The sequence below is a fragment of the Chamaea fasciata genome, unplaced genomic scaffold (assembly GCF_029207755.1).
Source record: "Chamaea fasciata isolate MVZ Bird 193981 ecotype frontalis unplaced genomic scaffold, bChaFas1.0.hap1 SCAF_12, whole genome shotgun sequence".
Lineage (NCBI taxonomy): Eukaryota > Metazoa > Chordata > Aves > Passeriformes > Sylviidae > Chamaea > Chamaea fasciata.
The window spans coordinates 3597571-3618394 of record NW_027094097.1 but is presented as its reverse complement, the minus strand read 5'-3'; the positions used below and the strand labels follow the sequence as shown (position 1 = coordinate 3618394).

Below are 20824 nucleotides of genomic sequence, written 5' to 3'. Positions count from 1 at the left end.
TACACATTGGTAGCTTCTTTTGGCTCTGTATGAAAAAAATAAATTTAATTCATTTATACTCTTTAGCTTTTTGTCACCAGATACCTTTCATATACAAAAGCTATTAAAGTGCCTTTTTTTCCCCAAAAAAATTTCTTTTAATTTGCTTACAAAATATGCTGGCCTAGGTATTCCTAGTAGATTTTTCTAGATGTGTGTATTGGATACCTGACTGTGTTTCCACTGAAAGCTGCAAATATAACAAATGATATTTTCATAGCAATACCACCACATCGATTCTCAGTGGAATTCTTTGACAATAGGCATGAAATTAACTACTTTTTTTTTTTTTTGCATTAAAATAATCGTATTGTAGGATTGTTAAGAGTCAAATTTGAGAAGAGGAATAAAAATAACTAAATGCAAATGTTTTCTCAAAAACTCCATGGAATACAAACGTAATGGTTGCCCAAAAACATGCATTAATGCATTAAGGGCCTTAGCATCCCAATTCAAGGGAAATTACTGTAATGTAATGGAAGAGTATAACTGAGATGGACATGCCCGCAGATTAGTGCACTTTCATTGAATATTCTATACTGTTGACTTAGTCTGAGAAATTCATTTCCCAGCTTTAATGGGTTTTATGTTCCAGGCCAGAGTGGACTTGAGGGTTTACCCTCGTTGCTAAAGGGCAGAAGGCCATTAAGGTTGTCATATGATTTTTGTATCTATGTCATCTTTTTCCTTGTGAAGTCTCGAGGGTTTGCCAGCAAGTTTCCACAGTTTGTGCTTTGGGAACGGGGTACAGTGAGGCTTTTGGAAGTGCACGTCGCTGTAAATGATCCTGTTTTAATGTAGGTTTCAGGGCAACATTTTGACATAAGGAGAAGGTCTTACTAAAGGCACGCTTTGGTAGTAAATGGACTCAAATTCCTTAAGTATCTTGGATGAGAATATCCTTTCAGCATAATTGCACCTCATCTTTTCTCAGGCACAAGAGTATTTAATGTGACTATCATAAAACATTAGTCACCAAAGCTGTAGAGCGGGGGTAAAAGTTTGCCTCAAATATTGTAAAGCAAGCAATGAATTTAGGGAAGGGAAAGAAAAAAAAAGAACTTTAATGCCTTACTAATTACCCAAAAATTGTTCCCATTATCAGGGAATTACAAAATCCATGAGTTAATTATAATAATCCTATATAAGGGCAAATGGAAACCGCTGAGGGTAGCCGAGGTATTTTTAGATACAGAATGTGCCACATTTGAGGCTGAGGAGAGGTTTGTTCTTCTGCAGAATATATTTTGCTGAAGCAGAAAAAGCTGTGATTGTCTCAACTTGGGAAATAAAGGGGTAAATCCATGCTGGAGAGGCCAGTTGTGTTTGGGAAAGAGGTCTGACTTCTGCTGACTCACTGTGAGGGAAGGAGAAATTGCTGCGGCTTTCTGGTCGGCTCTTGATGGAAGCTTCTTTAATTACTTTGTAGGGCTTTCCTGAGTATTCCACCCTGGGGAAACAGAAGCTGTTTTCTGCTCTTTCCAGAGGCCTAAACAGAGTCCCTGAGAGGGCAAGTGGATTTGAGCACAGCTTTACAGAGTTAGTCAGAAAGCTGGGGCATAGAACTTACACTCCCAAAATTCATATTGTGCAGTTTGCCTTTAGGCAAATTGTTTCTGCAGACCAAAAAGCACACACAGATGCTACAGCAGAGGCTGGCGCATGGACATGGCAAAGGGCAGAGGCTTAACCCTGTGCACACATGAATTTGTGTACAGTTATGTAGAGATAGACACGTGTGGAGCACAGCACAGGGGCGTTACTGAAGCCTGAGATGGAGGATGTGCTTCTGCAATTCGCGCTTCAGAACACCAAACTCCTCCGCATGAACATTTTCCTCTTTTGCAGGGTCTGAGACAAGGTTTGTGGAAATCAGACATAGACTTGGCTCTCATGTTTAAATAAATCCTGGGAATTGGGGAAGGATGTGAAGTGTCCAGGTCAAGGTGTAGATTAATTAAACTTTCTTGTTTAATTTGAAAGGCTTTTATTTTGCTGTGTTTTGCAAATGTCTGTATGAGAGTGGGGCGCCAAGGATCAGCAATGAATCTGAAATAACATGTTGGGTCTTCTTTTGACTAATTTGTATGATTTCATTATGCAGGTTAAACCTGGCCTCTTTTCACTTACAACTTATAATTGTTAGTGTCAAAAACGTTAGTACTTTGTATGGAACCCATAAAACAACTAACATGACTCATGGGATTTGAAAACAATTCTTGCCTGTTCAGGCACTGGAAAAATGAACAGATGCAATACATGCTATCAAACTAAGTTTTTGGAAGTAGTGGAAACCCTCTTCACTTCTGGGTTACATTGCCTGGCAGAAGTGCAGTCAATGCCCAGCTTTCCTCTTATTCCCATAATATTTTATGTTACACTACATAAAAAAGCTCACTGCAAGAAGTAGTAAACAATCAAAATTTTCATGAGTTAAGCTTTGAATCCCCCATTTTTCTAACTGATATAGCCTGGATATTTACTGATACAGCATTCCATGGGAGACAAATTATCCTTCTGTGCTTCTAGGTATCCCCAGAAATCTGTAATAGCAAGCTTTATAGTGACAGCAAGCTAGGAACATAGTGTGTGGCAGGATTATACAGGGAAAGCTATCTGGGCTGCAGAAATAAATTCTGCTTCCCCAGAATAGCTGATGCTATTTCAGCCTTTAAATCGGTTCATTTAAATAGTTCCTGTCTTGAATTGTTGACAGTCTCCACATTAATGTCTTGTGGTTTTTTTAAACCTTGCCACGTAGACTTCTGATGAAAATGTATATATGTCCCCCACCCTCTGGTTATGGAGTTAGACCCTACAAAATGTGCAGTAGTCTTTACTTAAGTAAATTTTCAAGGCTTTCTTTAATCTGTCATTAGACTGACTTTTGTAGCACGGAATGTAGATTGGTCCTCTTCCAGTGGCCTTGCTCCTTCCTCCTTTATAAAAAGAAAAGGAGAGATGTAAACTTTCCTGGTTAAACTGTAGAGACAGGAAAAGAAAATGCAGCAGGGCCAGTGAAGCCCTGCCGCTATTCTCTGGTGGATTTTTCCTTTTTCTCCGTTTTCCCCAGAGTCCTCTGTGCCTGTTTTCCTTCTGCTGGTCCTTGCTGATTCTCATTAATAGTGAATATAGGGGAAGCTATTTTAGAGGGGAACCTGAACAGTCTTTTTTCTTTAAAAACAAATCATGTTTTGTCATTCCAGAATTAGGATTTCACATTTTCCTCCTTCTAGCCTAATCATTATGTTGTATCAGTTGTTCTAACTATTTTTGTGGCTCCTTTTGACGTGTAGAGCAGGGGGATTGTTTTGGTTTTGTGGAATTTTGGATTTGGGAGCGACTGCTATTCATTCTTAGTAGAAAATTTTGGTGCAGTCAGACAGCAGAGATTTGGGTGGAAATCTTTACGGAATGGGGTGGTGGGAACAAGAATATGGCCCAGCACCAGGTTTGCACTGATAAATAGCAAGAGTAACTTGAGCTCTGAGAAGAGGAGGCACAAAAATCGCCTGAGCGGGAGCTGTTGAGTGCAGCTGCCTTCTTAGTCCTAAGAGCCCGGAGGAGAAGTAAAGCAGGTGCAGGATGTTTTCAGCCGCTCTCTCCAGGGTGGGCTGTGTGCTCTGGACTGCTGCTCCTGCAGGGCTGGAGGCGGGGACAGGACGGGAGCAGAGCCAGCCCTGTCGCCGCTCTCTCTGGTGACTCAGGCTAACAATTGGGAAGGCTTGGTTTGCATCAACACTCAGTTACCTCTCTCTGATATCTGAGTCTAGCATAACTAACCAATCTAATTTGCCTCTTAATTTAGTAGGAGACATTCAGTTTTTAAATTTGCATGCTGTGAGGATCACTAGAAGCTCAGTTGTGCCACGCTCAGTTGACTGTGTGCTCTCTGGTGTATGTGCTGCCTGCCTGCCCATCAAAGGATCCAGAGAGTGCTTTGCGGCATTTGTACAAACTGTCTGATGATACAACAAGCTGAAAGGGAGTTGAGTTTAAGTGTTGCTAGCCCTTCAACTGGGAAGACTCAGAGAAATCTGAAACCACTAGTATAAAAAAGCTATTTGATGCAACAACAAAATGTAATTAATATTCGCAATATATTATGCTTTCAATTTAAAGAGATCATTATAGCCTTGGTTTTGGCTGGTTAATGGATATAGGCTTTGAATTTCTGAGTTATGATTGTTTTTAAATCGTGAAAGAATTAATAACACCCATAAAGGATCTTAGCCCAACAGCTCTTCTCCGAGAATTTAATAATTAATATCAAATCTGTAAGAGGAAGTTGTTTGTGGTTCAAAATAAATTATAGAAGAAATCAACAGAGAAATTTCTCCTGGCAAACTTTGTGTATTTATTTATGTCTGTAAAAGAAGTGCCTGATGTGAAGGGAATCCAAACTTTCCTTCCTTGCATTTAGTCATGCTTTCCTGCATCTTTGAGATTGGTTGAGTTTTTTAGCTGGCTTCCTGACTAGAAACAGAAGGCATTAGATTTGTTACACAATGATACAGAAAGCACAGTGGATGTCTCAAATGAGACCTCTTAGACACACCAAAGGTAACAAAGCCTGTGACAAACTATCTTGATTATCCAAGATTATTCTTGAGATTTTTTATTCAGCCTTCTATCCTCACAAGTTACCTGCTTGCAGTCATTGCATATTCCTATTACTGGCTTCAGTGTATTAAGTATTTCCAGTGAGTTTAAAAAAATTTTTTTTTTTGGCTTGGCTCAGAATTTGTATCTGTGAGTATCACATTTTGGGATCAGCACAAACAAGTTGGAAGTATTTGCAAAGCTTCTGTTGCAGTCTCCTAAAAGCACACGTAGCTTCTCTGTTGGTGTTGTTGGTTTGGCTTGATTTTTTTCCCCTCTGGAAAAGAATTCCTTTCTAAATTCTGTTGCTGTTGAAAAAAACCTATGTAACTGGAAATCATTTTCCAGTAAATATTAACAATAATCTTTCCTTCTCCACTGAGTCTTTCTTATCTAAAATGAGAAAGTAAAATGTTGGATTTATTTTCTTCTATTGTACAACCTTTATTTTAACAGTGTTGGCTCTGCGGGCGGGCTTTCAACTAAAAAATTTTAATATTTTTAACAGGACAATTGTCACCAGGATTTTTGAGTGAGAGGGTGATTTAAAACACTGCTCATTTGAAAATTTCAGCTGCTTTGTTTGTGCTGATCTAATTGTTGTATCCATGGAAACTGGAGGGCTAATGCCAGGCAGCTGCTGAGTTCTCTTCTAAAATATTCTTGAAGTTTGTCAGTACAAAACTTCATGGACCAGTTTCCTGTCTGCAGGCTTGGATATTGGAGATTTTCTGGAAGTTTATATAAAAGGCATGGTGAGTATTCTAAAGTAATTTTTTGTTTCATTTATTTGACAAATTTGAAAATTTGAGCTGACAGCCTCAACCACATAATGCTGTAACCTTTGGGACGGCTGGATGGAGCAAGGAGCAGAGAGGAGTGACGGGAGAAGTCAGTGGCAGCCTCAGGGGAAAGAAAATATGGATAACACTTGGAGAATTGTTCATTATTCACTCAGAAACTCATGGAAACTTTACCATTGGTATAGCAGAAAGAAGCATCCCACAGTTCAAGTGAATGTATTTGAAAATCCTGTCCAAAAATAGCTCCACTTGCTGGCAGGGTGCCCGAGTGCATTTTTAATAAAAGCACTTTAGTAGCACTGTAGTAAAGCCTGTGAATTTGTTGTCACTTCATGGCAGAAGTTTTTTTCACCAGAAATAAGTAAAATGTGATGTCTTGAAATATCACCGTGAATAGTGTGTAGTGGATTTCTGCATTAAAGAGCCAGTGTTCTAGGAAAGTCTGAGTCTAGGGAGTGCTTCAGCATAGGTGTGGCTTTATTCATGAGCTGTCCTAACTGAGCCTCTGTTACCAGGGCTCCTCTGAGAGAGGATCTAAAATAAAACTCTCTCTGCTGCTCTCACCTTTATCTATCCCAAAACTATGCTGGTTCTGGGGGCCAGGCTTTGTAAGGCTTAGATCAGTTTTTACTTGACTCTTTGATCGAAACCACTGTGGATTTCAGAGAAAGTTGTGAATACTGAAGTGTGTTTTCTATTGAAATTTTACATGGAAAGTGATTTGTCAGTGAGATTGTATTGGAGTCACCTTTCTGTACAAGACCTGTTCTTCAGCAATCTAAAACTGATTCAAGTTCCTCTGGTAGGAAGCTCTGAGTAAATTAATCTTACCGCCTTAACAGTTCCCTGACTGAGATGCAAATGAAACATTCCACATCTTGTCAGTGGAATGAACACAGGAACTGTTTTTCTAAAAGTCCAATAGAATTTGAAGTTCTGGTTCTGTACCCTTGAAATTTCTATATGAATAGAATACAAATAACTTCCTGTACACTAACTCTGTCAGGTTTGAACAACAAATGGAAGAAGACTCAAGTCCTGCAAAGTCACCTTTGTGGGGTTTTTTGCTTCCCTGTCTTACACTGAGCCTGTTTTCTGTGGAGGCCTTTGTACTGATGACAGAATCCTCAGCAAAAGCTTCTTTTCAGGGGAAGGCTGGGGATGGAGCTCTGGCTTGGGTGTGAAGCCTCCAACAGGGTTTACAAAACAGACCAAGTCTCCCCTGTGGGTTATCTACAGTGTAACTTGCTTATGGGTGCAGTGAAAAGGGAAATATTGCTCCCATTATGCCCAAGTGGTATTTTTCCTTTGTAGAGATGTCATTCCATCTTCTGACATCATCAGCAGTCATTAGAAAGCATTCATGTTGGAACTGGTGGCTCTAGCCCGCAGTGCCATGCAACAATCTGCTGAAAAAACACAGCATAGTAAAGGCACAGCTTTGGGGGTGGCTGCACAAAGGTTTGTGCCTGCTCAGGCCACAGTGACTTTGGTCATGTGAACAGGGGGGACACTGACTGAAAATGCCACAGAGGTATTTTGGCTGTGCCTGCTCCTGTCTTTGTAGGAAGCTAGATGTTTTGATATCACCTTTAAGTATTTGCATGTAAAAATTATATATATGGAATTTACAAGCCCAAAAACTGCATGTGTAGAACTAAAACTCAGCTTAAAGGTGTGCAGGAATGCACAACAGGTGTTCTCTGGTTCTTTGGATGATTCAAATTTAAGTCTTTTATGCTGCTTTTTAGTCTCTTGAAATTGATTTCAATCTGTGATTGTTTGGCTGTCAGTTAAGGCATAGGTGATTCTATTGAAAAGCAATGACAACAAAAATCGTAAAATTATTTGAAAAAATGGGCCACTATTGTCTGAGCAGTAGTAAGGACAGGTGATCAATTCTTCATTTGTCCTTGTCTTCCATCTTCTCTCTTACATAACATCCTCCATCTCGAATCCTTGCTTTGCAAGCAACTGCAAAATATCTTTTTAAGCAATAATTTCTATAACTGAACTTGGTTCAGAACAGCATTCCAGTCTGACAGGTCATTTAGGTACAGGGGAAATAATAATGTATCATGATGGACTAGAAGAGATAGCTGACACCCCATGGACAAATATTTACGTCTGCTTTATGCATTTGTTGGGTGAGTTACATTAAAATTGATGAACTGCTGCTGTCTTTCAAGGTTTCTCCTTTTCTCTATGCAAATTGCAGTGCCATTAGGGCAGTGCCACTGCAATCTGTGTGAGAGGGGAGGTGTCAGTGACCCCAGAACATCCACCCCAGCTGTCTCTTAACCTCTGTTATTTATAGCCCAGAATGTACCATTTTTGGACATTTTGTTTTATTTTTGCATGACAAGTAAAGTGTTCTGAAACAAAAGCATTGAAAGCAAACCAGAGTCAGGTCCAATACAGGATTTGGTATTTTAACTGGGTAAAGAATTTTTTAGCCAGTTGAGGCAATGAGATATTTAATAGAAAGGTGTCAAGATACAAATGAGTTCTCATGAGCACACAATTAACCTGATCTAAGGTAATGAATACTCCAGTACTGGGAGGCAGATAGCGTTTAGGTAAAAACAAGAGATATCCAGAAGCAGTAAATTCATTTTGTCACTTGAGGCTTGATCCAAAGCTTGTATGAATCATGGAACTGAAACAGAGGCTGATAGCACTGAATCTGAAATCCTGCCTTGTGAAGAAAGCTTAATTTGAGAAGAGTTGGTGAGCTTTCTCTGTCTTGGCCAATGCCTCAAAGGACAGGAAGGACATTACAATTTCTGCATGATAAGAGGATTTTGGAAACAATTTAAAAGATAAATGAGATCCAAATACTATTACTTGTTCTTGTGTTCTCATATCTCACTGTAAAATGTTTTTAATACATCTAACAAAAATAAACTTTCAAGGCTAAGGTCTCACAATATACTTGCATTTTTAAAATATATGTTAAATTATTCCAATACTTTCTGTTCATATGTGGCATAAAAGATCTCAGCAGAAAATATACAGGAGGAGGGACTGCAGCCTCCCCAGGCATGGTACTTAAACAGATGCCTTCCTACTCATAAAGGAGTGGCACAGGAACCTGCCAGGGATCTGGAGCAAAAGTCTCTTGCATCTCTTCTGTAAAACATCTGTGTTTTGAAGAGAGAGAGAATTTATTGCAGCTAGAAACAAAAGATACTTGACTGGGTGCTGTGAGGGCAGTTACCTGCTGGTGGGTTGGGAGAAGAAAAATTTCTAACCATCCATCAGGGTCTCTCCAGCAGAGTTCAAAAAATCAGGCTGCCCACCTAGACTTCCCATTTTGAAGGACTCTTGTGAACACAATAATTTACCGTTTCCAGCAGCACACCAGGGAGGTGTGTACAGCATTTGGGGAATATTTTTGATGTTACTGCTTTGACTGGAGTAAAATCAGGCACAAGGAGCAAGGCTGGAATGAGGCTGATGAGCCACAGGCTCTGCTGTCTGCATGTCCAGGAGCAGCTGCCCAAGGATCCTCTGACCCTGCCCAAAACCTTCTGGCCAACAGGAAGCATCGGTGAGGCAGGGGGCTCGTCAGGCCAAGCCTCCAGGGCAGAGCTGGCTGGTAACAGTGGTGGGAGCACACACAGGTGAGGATGAGGTGGGACTGTTCGTTGATGTTTTCACCAGCACATCCTCCAGATGTGCTCTGGCATGGCCAGGAAGGAGGTTTGGGAATTGGTTCCTTGTGCCTGGTGCGTGCAGGGTTTACAGCAGCCACGCTTGGCCACGGGACCAAACAGCTTTCTTGAGTTCCTTTGCCTGGCTCTCTATCCATCTCTTTTTTCTAATTTTACACTTGGGTCTTCTACATCCTTGGAGAAGAGGAAATCACCAAAAGTAAGACCAAAGCACAGCAAGTACTTAAATCATTTCACTTGTATTTAAACCTCTGAGGTCCCTAACACTGCAGAGGAAACAACATTGTGGGGAAGGATATTTGCTCGCGAAGAAAAAGCATTTTGGATTTAGTTACCTAGCTCAGTCTGGAGACATGGCATGAAACTGTAGGGATTCATTTTTGCATTCTTAAAGGCAGTTTTATTTTTTCTTGCGATGCTTTTATATCCTAGCCAGCAATGTTAAACACCTTCCAAGTACACAAGAATCTTGTTAACATTTTCTTTCTGGTTTGTTTTTATTACTTATCATCGATTATAGAGCGGATGCACAAACACTGCAGGTTAACAGAACGTGCTACAATCTTCTCTAAGCACATGGTTAATGTTTCCTTTAGAGATGTTGCAGTATAATTCATCTTCAGGCAATGCAAGTTCAGCTGTGCAGCACACCTCACTAGATGCTCGTAGCCTGTCACTGGAACCCAGAAATCTGTTGGGTTTGCTTGCCCACGACTCAGATTAGTCACCTCCGGTGAGGGTCTGAGTGCAGCCAGGTGACTCCTCCATGAGCAGTACCTGCAATTGCAGCTTTACTGGCACAGCTGCTGCAGGGACCACTGATACAGGAGCCTTCAACGAGCAAAGCAGGAACTTGAGATGCTTGTAGGCAGCTTGGGCTACAACATCAGAAAATATACCCTTGAATAAATAACCCCAGTCCTGTTCACAGAGGAATTATATGTTTTAGTTTTTGGAACATAACCCAGGGGGACATCCATACGTTATTCTTCAGTGATGGGGGGGGAAGTGGGTTTAGGAGGTGTTATTTACTTGCAAGTTCATTTTTAGAACATTGTGTTTCCTACCAGAATGGAGTGACATGCAAGGTTTATGTCTGTGGTACAGATACAAATCAGCGTGATGCTCACTCCTCATGCAGGCCCTTGCACTGAGTGGATTGCCTGATGTGGCAAGGCACAGAGACCTCTTGGGTTTCACTAGTGTGAAAGATAAGTAAGAAATGATTCTTTCAGAACTTCTTTCTCCTATGCATGGTGTCACCCTTTCCCTCCCTCTGTCTGGCCTCCAATCCCCTGAAAACATCAATTCTGGCATTTTTACGGGCTGTCTGAGCTTCCTGCCACTTGCCCGAAAGGACAAGGCTGAGGTGAGATCAATCCTTACTGCCGGGTGCTAGCAGGACCCTCTGTTCCAAAGAGCCTCTCTTTTGTCTCAAAAGGCTGTTACTTTATGAAATAAGAAACTCAATTTTTGACCTGATCTGAAGAAAAGCAGCAATTATTCTGTATGTATTCAGGGGAAGAGGGGAAGTTGTTTAGTTCCCGTCTCCCTCCCCTTGTCAGAAACATGCACTGTTGAGGAAGGTTAGAGAAAGAGCCCTTGCAAGCCTTTTAGGAAAGTCTGATTCAGGAAAGACCCACCACATGTAGACTTTTACATTCCTTACATCTGTTTTTTCTGCATTTGTTTTTGTTCCGGTTCCTGCCAATGTGCAAAAGCAAAAGCATGTTCAGGTGGAGAAAACACCATTGATAACTCCTAATGCCAAAGCGCTACATGAGTAAATGAAAAGAACGTTCATTCCTTATTCCAATCCCAAAAACAAACCCCAAGGGAAATCCTTTAACTTCTCTCCACCTCACACCCCAGCTGAGTTTCCTTCTGACCTTCTCCCCATATTCCCACAGAGCCCCATGATCTGAACTGAGTGTGAAAGGGGCAGAGGTGGGTATGGACAGTGGATGGAACCCTGCACATTTTCTCTGGGCTCTCAGCCACGTTTTCCAACCCTGTTGCATTTTGTGTTTATAGCACAGCAAAGATTTTCTTGCTCATTTAATTTTCCCTTCCCATGCTGCAAGCCTTCGTTCATTAGCTTAAAAGACTGTCACGCTTCTGGGGAACAGAATATATTTGGCAGGAGTTTTGTGGATAGTAATTATCTAAAAATTCAATCAAGCCATTTTTTTGATTGATTTTTTGGGATGAGATGTATAGGCTTCAGTGGAATTAATTGCTTCCTAGTATTTTTTTAATTTATTTTTTAAGCATCAGATTGCCCCAGCAGTCCCACTTTCTTTGGTACGTTTATTTTTTTTCCTCTTACCAACTGTATACAGTCTCTTCTAGGTAAATGCTCTGACTGTATTGATTTTTTTTTTTATTAAATATGTCTTCCACTTCCAGTGATACTAATATTGTAACACCCACGTAGCTGAAAAGAATTTTTACAGAAGAACAGTTTTCAGTCTTGCCACTGGCCAAGCAAGTAGGCTTTCTTGAAAGCTGCAGAAGGTACATGAACATAAAATAACACTGATTGTGACTGATGACCATTTCTTATTGAATATTTTCATGACATGAACCCAATGTATAAGGCTTGAGGAAGTATTTTAAATAGCAGTAAACCCAAAAAATATGAGAGCTAAATTACAAAAGCAGAATGGTATTATGACAGTAATGCTAAAGCTGCTGTTACCAGACACTGCTCAGAAAAATGCCCCATCGGTGCTGTGATACCATCACATCCCCTGCTCCAGGGCTGAGCCAAAAAAAGGCTGTGTCTTTCAGATCTGCATCTCTTCCTACGTTTTCAGCTGTGGTGGGTTAGAAAGTAATGAAGAGGATTTCTCAGAGACTGATTTATTATTAACCTGGTTGTGCATTTGGTTCCCGTATCTGTTCTGTATCAGTTGCACAGACTGCTCTGTAAGAAAATAAGACTGAAAATTCATGTGGAGGAAAGCAACAAAGCCAACAGCAAAAATGCCAAGAAAGTCTTGAACTGCCTGTATCAACTTCTTCCCTCCTGAACTCTCCTGAGGACTCTGAAATGTCTGATGCTTTGGGAACATGCCACCGATTAAACGGCACAGGAATCCAGAGTGAAGACTGTGGTTCTGGTAAAATGGAAGGAACCTGAGTTTGGGGGTCGAGGGGGAGTGAGGTTGTGGGTGTTTGCATCAGGAGTTGATGCTGGAGATTGGTATTTCCCCTTTTTCTAATAGCAGAGGAATTTTTTTCCTTTGGTTTGCTTAACTAAAATAATTTGGTCTTCTCAAGAGTATCTGATAGAGGAATCTTGGGGGAAAAAAAAAAAAAAAGTGGTGCTGAAACCAAGCTGCATTTACTCCATAGTTGAATTTTAAACTTTTTCAGCTGTTGTTTTCCCATTGTTTTAATGGATCTTGCTGTAAGCAGAATGGGTTTTCAGGTTTTGAAGCACTGTGAAGGTGTATAAGGGAACTGAATATTGTGAACTCTTTGAGACTTATTTCTTTAATGTCTGGAGCAACTCTATTGCCAGTAGGTCTTGCAAGTCCACAGGGCACTGTAGTGACTGTTGCACCTGCAGTTACTATTTGTAGCCCCAAAGGCATCTCCTTCCTTATCCTTTTCAGGCAGAAGGTTTTGAAAGAAATTAGGACCAAGCTCATCACTTGAGATGTAAAAACTGTCTGGTTTACCCTTTATTTTCTGCTATCCTATTTTTTAATGTAGAAAATTAATACAAATTTTAGTTTCTATTCCAATTATCCTGTGTTATCATATAAAGCTCTAATTCATAAAGCAGTCTCTGTGAGGGCCATTTGTGTCCAGCTCCTGTGTCTTGTTCCTACTACACCAAGAGAAAAATTAATGTTATTGTCCCTTCAGATTCAAGAACCTTTTTCAGCGTCATTTTTTTTAGTTACAAAACCCAAGACACAGAGAATGTGGACTCTGCTAGATTTTGGTGTCTTCATCTTCTCATTTATCCTTATTTTGTAGCAGCTGAAAAATTGTCCCAACCATAATTTCATAAACCGTGTGTTCAAGGCTCTAAAGGAAAACAGGAAAAGTTTGCATGGATTTTCCTTCCGGGTTTGTATGAGGGTAAGTGGTCACTGGCATTTTCATTCATTTGCAGTCCCAAAGTTCAGACCAAGGTCAGCAAACCTGAGGCTGACCAATAACTGAGGTGCTAATGGAGCAAGAGAGAAGGAGAAAGTAGGGGTAAGAATTGAAGTGAGTTACACTTTAAATCATATGCAATTGCACAACCAAAATCTGAGCTACTGTCTAAGAAACTGCCAGTGCTCCTGGAGCAATGTGTAGGGTCTGTGTGTCAAGGATTATTTCCTTTCAATAGGATTTGCAGTCTGTAGACAGGAGTTCATTTTGTATTGCATGGCAAGAGATAGGTCCATTTCAAATATTATTGTTCAAATCTACTAGAAACAGAGATCTTGCTGCTCACATAATCACTGAGCCGCGGCCAGCTGCAGGCTGCAGGCAACATTTAACAGCAAGGACAAGTGGAATCCTCTGCAGTTGGGAACTCCTGGAGCAGCAATGCAGTAAAAAACCCGAGGTCATGTTGGATTGTTGGGAGGAGTGGCTCAGCCAGTGGTCAGCGCTGCTGCCAGCCGAGGCTGCTGCTGAACTGCACCTTGCTGCATTCAGGGCAGTGCTGCAGCCCTGCAGCCAGCCCGGGGCTGCTCCAGGGACAGACACTGCACGGGCTGGGCCCACCCCGAGCCATGGGGACATCCTCTGGCCCCGCTCCCCTGTCCCCCCGGCATTCTCTGCTGGCACACGTCAGTGTGGTACAGCAGGAGCAGCAAGGGGAGCAGCAGGAGAACAGCCTTTGCCCTCTGAGCACCTTTGACATCAGGGTGGTAACAACTCCTCACTATCAGTTTAATTAGCAAAATGTTAGCTCTGTTCTAGAGCTTAAGTGTGCTTCGTGCTGCTAAAAGTGGCCCTTCAGTGCTGCAAGGTGGTGCCAGTAGCAGGTCAGAGGTTGCTACTGCAGTCAGCAGGAGTCTCCTTGTATGTCACTTAAAGTATTTTGGACAGATTTTTTTTTACAAGCATTTGCTTTTTATTATTTTCACCAAAATAAAGCATATAGCATACAGTGTTTTCACACATTTAGGAGATAAATAAGTGTTTCTCGAGTTCTTTAATTCCATGATAATGTATGTAATACAAAGTTATTTCTTCATTGATTTTAATTTAAATACAGCTTGTTTGCCTTTTCTTATAAACAAACTTTTATTGTGTTACCATACATTTCCCTTGTTAACTTACAGATGTTTAAATAACAACTGGGAAAATAGAGTGATGTGCATTGCTAGAGAGAAAAAGTTGCTCGGTTAGGATGAAACCTGTATATCAAGTTACCAACCTGTAAATTAAAAAAACCCCAACACATTAAAATGAATGCTGTCACTTGAACTGATAAAGAAAACCTTAAGAGAATAACAAATACTTCAGCTCCAATCTGTTTGTAGAATAATAAGAAAATAATCCATTTTTTGTATTTCCACACTGATTGGTATGCATATTAATTTACCTGCTACTTGTTTGCAATTATAAATAAATAGAGGTATAAAGACAAAATCTCACACTGCCGTTCCCTTGAATTTACCGGCTATAGTAAATGCTATTTTAAGATCATAAATACATTCCCATTCAGCTTAATCAAATACCATATGACTAACTTCATGTGCTCAGTTTCATGCTGCATAGTTGAGAAAGGAAAAAAAAAAATCTGGTGGCACTTGGTATCTTTAATGGCACTTCTTTCAGCAAAGGACAGGGTGCATTTGTGTCACTAGCCAGGGTTACCCTTCAAACCAGTCCCTTAAAATAGGCTTGGAAAGTACACGGAACACTAAGTAAAGCAACAATCCCTGTGCTGTGTGCCAAGCTTTAGCTGACGGTGCAAGGATCGTCGTGGCTTGGTTTCATTTCCCCTTCCAGCAGCAAAGTGATCACAGCCTTGCTCAAGTAGCTGCACGTTCCCTTTTTTCCAAGTGGGTGGGTGTTGTAGAATTCAGTCATGTCACTCTGCAGAGAGGGAAGAGAGGATGCCATCAGTGTGAATGTGGAAAGCAGCCACACACAGGGAAACAAGAACAACAGCAGCATATGTTAAAAATGCAAATGTGTTTTTTGGACTCTGAAACTAGAGAACAATTCTGCTCAGTTTTCAGAAACCTCCCATATGTACTTACCTGCCTCTGTTTCCTCACTGAGTTTTCCAGGACTGCACAGATACCACCTTCTTAACATTTTTTAAAATGTCATAGCTGTCAGAGAACAACTGCTCTCCTAAAACACGCAGCTGCGTGATGCCTGTGTGGAAGAACGGTGAGCCAGGGCCTTGGGTGTACATGAGGTATAAACTGACTGAAGATTTATTCAGAAGGAAAAAATCCAAGATCCAAACCACAGGTAGCACATGAACTCATTCATTAATCAGATCACCAAAATAGGTGTCCTTCACTGAACACCTGTTTTTCACAGTTAGTGACATTAAAACACCTGCTTACTCTCAAATTATGTATTAGCTGCTCTCAAAAGGTTTAATGCTTTAAGTCAGGAAATTGGTTACTTTTATTAAATCAAGGAAAGAGATTGTGTGGAGAAAATATGAAGACTTCGGTAGTTTTAGGGTGTGTCTGAACTTGCTAGAATAAATACTTTTGCTATTCATTACACGTTAACAGGGAATTAACAAAGTCCAAAAGATTTGCAAGCCCATGTGATAGAAGACCATAGTCCAGACAATCAAGAGTTTTTAGCAGTGTTAGGAAACCTTGAGACAGAACCCCCTAAGAACAATCCCAGACAGGGTTACAGTTAACTGCCAGCAGGAATCCACCTGGGAATATGAGAGAACTAGATTCCAGAAAATTTTAATGCAAGGAGCTGAATTTCCAGCAACAGTCTTAAATACTGTTCACAACTCTAAATCAGGGGCTCTTTCTAAGAGACAAAAGGCATTATTCTAAGTAGGACTGGGCTTGGAGAAAAAAAAATCCATCACTTCAACAGAGGCCAGGGCAGCACCAGTAAAAACTGGAGTTTGCATGGAATTTTCCTTTCTGCTTGTAGCCATTGGGGATTTGCAGCTTGTCACAGAAGTCAGTAGCAAATTCCAGATGCTGCGTGGAGCTGGCACTTGAGAGCCATTTGTGTGCATGGTGGGTGGTTTTGCTGTGGCCACAGAGTCACTACCTGCCAACATGGACCAAGAGGATCATAATTTCCAGGAAATTGTGATTTTATGTAAACAAAGGTATTGTGCAAATCGACACACTGCTGGGGCTGGGTATCTGGCTTGCTTTCAAATCTTAGTACAAAAAATCTGGCAAAAATGTGAACACTGAAACATTTGAGAGAGTCCTTAAGCAGCACATCCTTCCTTATCTTTTAAAGGAGCTAAATTCAGCAAGACGAAGGGCAGTTGCATGTCAGCATTATGAATCAATAGATTCTTCAGAGCTAGCACAGATAACTTCAAATACATTGTCCCCAATAAAATGCCAGCTGGAACAAGGAAGATCATCCTCAGTAGCTCTGGGACTCGTCCCACTGCTTTACTCTTATCTTCTTTTTCAACCAGGCCAATAAACCTGGCTTTATTGCAGAATTTCAGAGCTTTGAGGCACCAAAACTTGTAGTGAGAATATTCAGAGATCTTTAAAGCATAAACCCTTTAATTCTAGTGAAGTAAATATTAAAAGCATTTATTCCTTTATTTGAATTTTAGCCAAAAGTTTGCCAGTTCATGAATGCAACTCTAGCAGAAAACTCAGTAACTAGGAACAGTTCTGTATCTCAAGTTTACTTTAATACTGTCAATATCAATTCTTTGGTTATTAAAGTTTTCTTTGTCTCTGTGTACATAAGATCCTAAGTTCACACTTCCTCGCTGAACTTTCAGGTTTTTTCTTTTGTTTTTTTTTAACTCTTTTCCATTCTAGTCTTCCTCCTAATGAGTTCCTTCCCCTTTGAGGATAACTGTTCCAGCTTCCTGAGAGTCCCATTTCAGAGCATGGAACACAGAGTTCTCTCCTTACCGTAACATTCTGAATTTACAACTCAGCAATAAAGGGCACGTCTTTCATCTCTGCTTAGAGGCTCTTTGCAGACCTAGGCAGCACTTGGGTATATTAATTTCTTATTTGTGTTCCGTTCTGGACTTCTGTCAATTGCTTTTTACTCTGAACTGCACGGAATTAACATTTAAAGCTAACTTCAATAAGAACGGTAAATTCTGTAGGAAAGCATTATTTTACTCACTCGATTTTCAGCTCCCTTCAGACTGCTGTGATCTTTCTGAAAGTCATGAAATGCTTCTTGTACCACCTTGTCCAAGTCCACTTTGTCCTGGAACTCTAGCTCAGGATTTCTCTCCAAAATAACAGATATAACCATCAGCAACTAAAAGGCAGGAAAAGGTGGTAAGACTTTAAATTTCATTTTTTAAAATTCAGGTTACATAATAGCACTGCTAGTAATTGCATATGGCTCTTTCAAGCAGGAAGCCATTTAATAACGGCACAGGTAATAGTGCACAGATAATAGAATTCTGACTTTGATAAAAGAATCACTGGAAAAGCAGGCTTTTATGAAAGGTTACAATTGCTGGTGACTGCCTAGGTAAGGGCATGGTGTAAATGATTGACATTAACATCTAACTTGGCGGGGAGCCAGGGAAGTTATTTTCCATTTTATTCAGCTCACTGTGTGGCTGCACAAATGCTACGGAGAGAGTGAAAAGCAGGAAACACTGAACCTCTGCATTTGCGTTCTGAGGCATAATCACAGACGGTGAAATCCTGTTATGACAAAGTTGATAAAAACCAAAGACACCAGGCAGCAGCAAAACCTCAGTCCATCGGAGTTTATGTTACTTACATCTGGAAAGGGTTTAAAATAGGAAGGCGAACATGATGAGTGTCCTGTTGTAACATCTACAGGCAGTGAAGTCTGCACTGGTCACCTTGGGTTGGGTCATTTTGTGACCTTTGAGCAAAAACTGGGGGTGTTGCAGCAAGCAGCCAGACCACGAGCTGTGAGGCAGAACTGGGAGCGGTGGGATATTCCTGGGGAGGAGCCCTCACAAGCACCGGGGGCACGGACTTGGGGACTAACAAGGAATGCTGCTGACAGCACAGATGCCAGGTACCAGCCAGGCAGCTGCTCCTGATCTGCTCCAAAGGCAAACATTGTGGGCAGTGGGGGGAAGGATTTAAACTGCCTCTTGCTTTCCTCTTTGGATGAGGAGCGCAAGGAAATGGGAAGGCGGCTGAGTCAGTAGTGTAAAGCTACTTACTAGACAGCCTCAGCAAAAAGGGAAAGAAGAATCCTTCAGAGGGCAAGCCGGTTATTTTAGAGCAGTTTTCCTTAGATCTGGGAAATGGTTAGGAAAGGGCACGGGCTAAGGACTTGAAGGAAAGCTACAGTGGAATTACTAGAATTTTACCTCCTCTGACCTAATTGTATTGGTACTGTCATTAATATTTGCTGAAGGGGAAGAACGTTATGAACTCACTCTGTCTGAACATGTAACAGGAACCTGTTTAATCATGAAAATCTCTGGAGAAACCACTGAAGCAAGTGTTTATATGGAAAATGCTATTTCTTCAACTATTTGAGTCTAGGTTAGTTTTTTGTTTTGTTTCAGGCTGTAACATGCTAATGCACACTATAAAATGTCACGAAGCATTGGCCCCAGACCTCCACGATGATCTGCCTGTATTGTGGCTGGTCGATGTTTTGCAGCATGTCTTCAACTAGGAGGGAAAAATTCATTTCGTACATCGTCATGTCCGATAGGGTTGGTTGCTGAAAAACAAATCATACTTTTAATCAAAGACCACATGCATTAAATCAACCCCACCCCCAGGAAGAGCCCACTTGCTTGTTGAACAAATAATATCCAACTAAGAAATAATGACCACTGTAGGATCAAAGAGGGAGCAGATTTCAGAGCCCATGACTTGGAAAGAATCTTCTACACTCACGTGCTTTAATAGAAATAATTTGCTGTCATTCTATTCTAATTGTGTTTGACTCCAAATGAAATAGAGGACTTGAATTTTTTTTTCCCCCCCAATTAACAAGTCAGTCAAAGTAAAAGATTCTGGCATAAAATCCCCATGAATGGTAAGGTATTACAGACAGGTGGGAACAGCAGTGCCTGAGCCTGTGTGGGGTTACCTGGGGCAGGAACCTCCCTGCCACGATCAGGCCGTTGGGGGTTCTCTCCAGGATCTGCCACACGCGGTCGTAGAACCCGGCAGGAGTTCTGTTCAGGGAGCCATCCAGCTGCCTCCTGTTGAGCCAGCTCCTGGGGACACACAGGGACAGCTCAGCAGGGCTGCCCCTGCACAGCCCTGCCCTGCCAGCCCCAAGGAGAGCAGTGACCCCAGAGCCAGCTCTGCTGCACTCACAGCTCTGTGCTCTCTGCTGGGGGGCTCACAGGGTCACCCTGGGGCTGTCTGCCCTGTGCAACTGCAGGAAAAGCAGCAACTCTGAAATCCACCCACTGCAGGCCAGTAACAGCAGCAGATCAGGTTCATCACGTAAGAAAAATGCATTTCAGCAGAATTATTGACGGCCGGGGTTTTTCCTGACAGTCTGCAGAAAACGAGTGGCCTGCAAATTTAGAAAACTCAACAGAATGGTTTTGTAAAACTAAGGCTTTGAGCAAACTGAGTCACGTTCTTCATGAATCACAAATCCTGCTTGCCTTCAGAAGCATACCAGCTTTTTTCTTTTACTTAAAGCCATCAAGTTTGGAATTTAATTTTCCTATTTTTTCTCCTTGGTGTTACTACAGGAATGGGGCTTTAGCCAAAATGTTTAAGACACCAGCAATGGAATTTGAAGAAGTGGCATCCATGGGTATGAATTAATCGGTGGATTCACAAGATAGATTTAAGTCTTGTGTGGCTGTCCTGAATGTATTTGATAAAGAAAACTTCCTCAAGTTATTTAGTCCTTAGATGTTTTTTGAATTTTAAGTAGAAAAATCAACACATGCATCATTTTTTAGAAAAGCTACAAATAAATTACTGCTTTGCACCGTGCCTCATGCCTTTCTGTATTTCTAAGACCTGGTTCTGGTAGGCTGCTTGAAAAGCAAAAAAAAAAAAAAAAGGCAAGAAAAAAAAAAAAGGGAAATTCCCTGGTCAACTTTAACAATGTTGTTGTGCAGAACTAACATAGCCTAGCTCAAATTAATTCAGCACTAATAAGTTTGGGGGTTTAGTTTTTGCTCCATTTGTATTGGTAAATTAACATGACATGCTTAGAATAAAATCACTTTGTAAAATGACCTGTTTCTGCAGACACCAGTGTGCTTGATGAAATTACTAAAATATCTTGCATTAGAAGAGCCTTACTCTTAACTACTGGAGAAATGGTGAGAATTTCTTCTGAGATACAACCACTAGGGAGAACACTACTTCTGAAAATTCCATACATGGTTTTATACTTAAGTTTCTTATTGTAGCTCGCTCCCAGCTACACCAGAAGACAAAGCAAACAGAGTGTTGGTTTGGGTTTTTTCTTTTCTTTTTTTTTTTTTTTAAGAATAAAATGGAAAAATTATCACTAAGGAGTGCATTTTCTGAGCTCCAGGTAATTTGTTCTCTGAGAACAAAGGGGATGTTTCAAGTTAACCCTATAAAGCCA

At 40.9% G+C, this 20824-nt stretch overlaps 1 protein-coding gene and 1 long non-coding RNA gene across 7 annotated transcripts in view; one reads left to right on the top strand and one right to left on the bottom strand.

Annotated features, from left to right (window-relative positions):
* The first annotated feature begins 5335 nt into the window (after positions 1 to 5335).
* On the top strand, positions 5336 to 20120 carry LOC136296154 (uncharacterized). Its single transcript, XR_010722870.1, has 5 exons — positions 5336 to 5396; positions 8989 to 9070; positions 12037 to 12246; positions 13115 to 13219; positions 19968 to 20120. It is a non-coding gene; the product is annotated as an uncharacterized lncRNA (long non-coding RNA).
* The window catches only part of PHKB (phosphorylase kinase regulatory subunit beta), a 72508-nt gene continuing 65870 nt past the window's right edge, over positions 14187 to 20824 (bottom strand). For all 6 annotated transcript variants that reach the window (XM_066195013.1, XM_066195012.1, XM_066195010.1 and 3 more), the window contains 4 exons: positions 19346 to 19475; positions 18863 to 18970; positions 17423 to 17563; positions 14187 to 15181 (listed from right to left, as the gene is read on the bottom strand). In XM_066195013.1, coding sequence (XP_066051110.1) covers positions 15044 to 15181; positions 17423 to 17563; positions 18863 to 18970; positions 19346 to 19475 — 517 coding nt within the window. In that variant the 3' untranslated portion in view covers positions 14187 to 15043. The remainder of the gene's footprint in view (positions 15182 to 17422; positions 17564 to 18862; positions 18971 to 19345; positions 19476 to 20824) is intronic.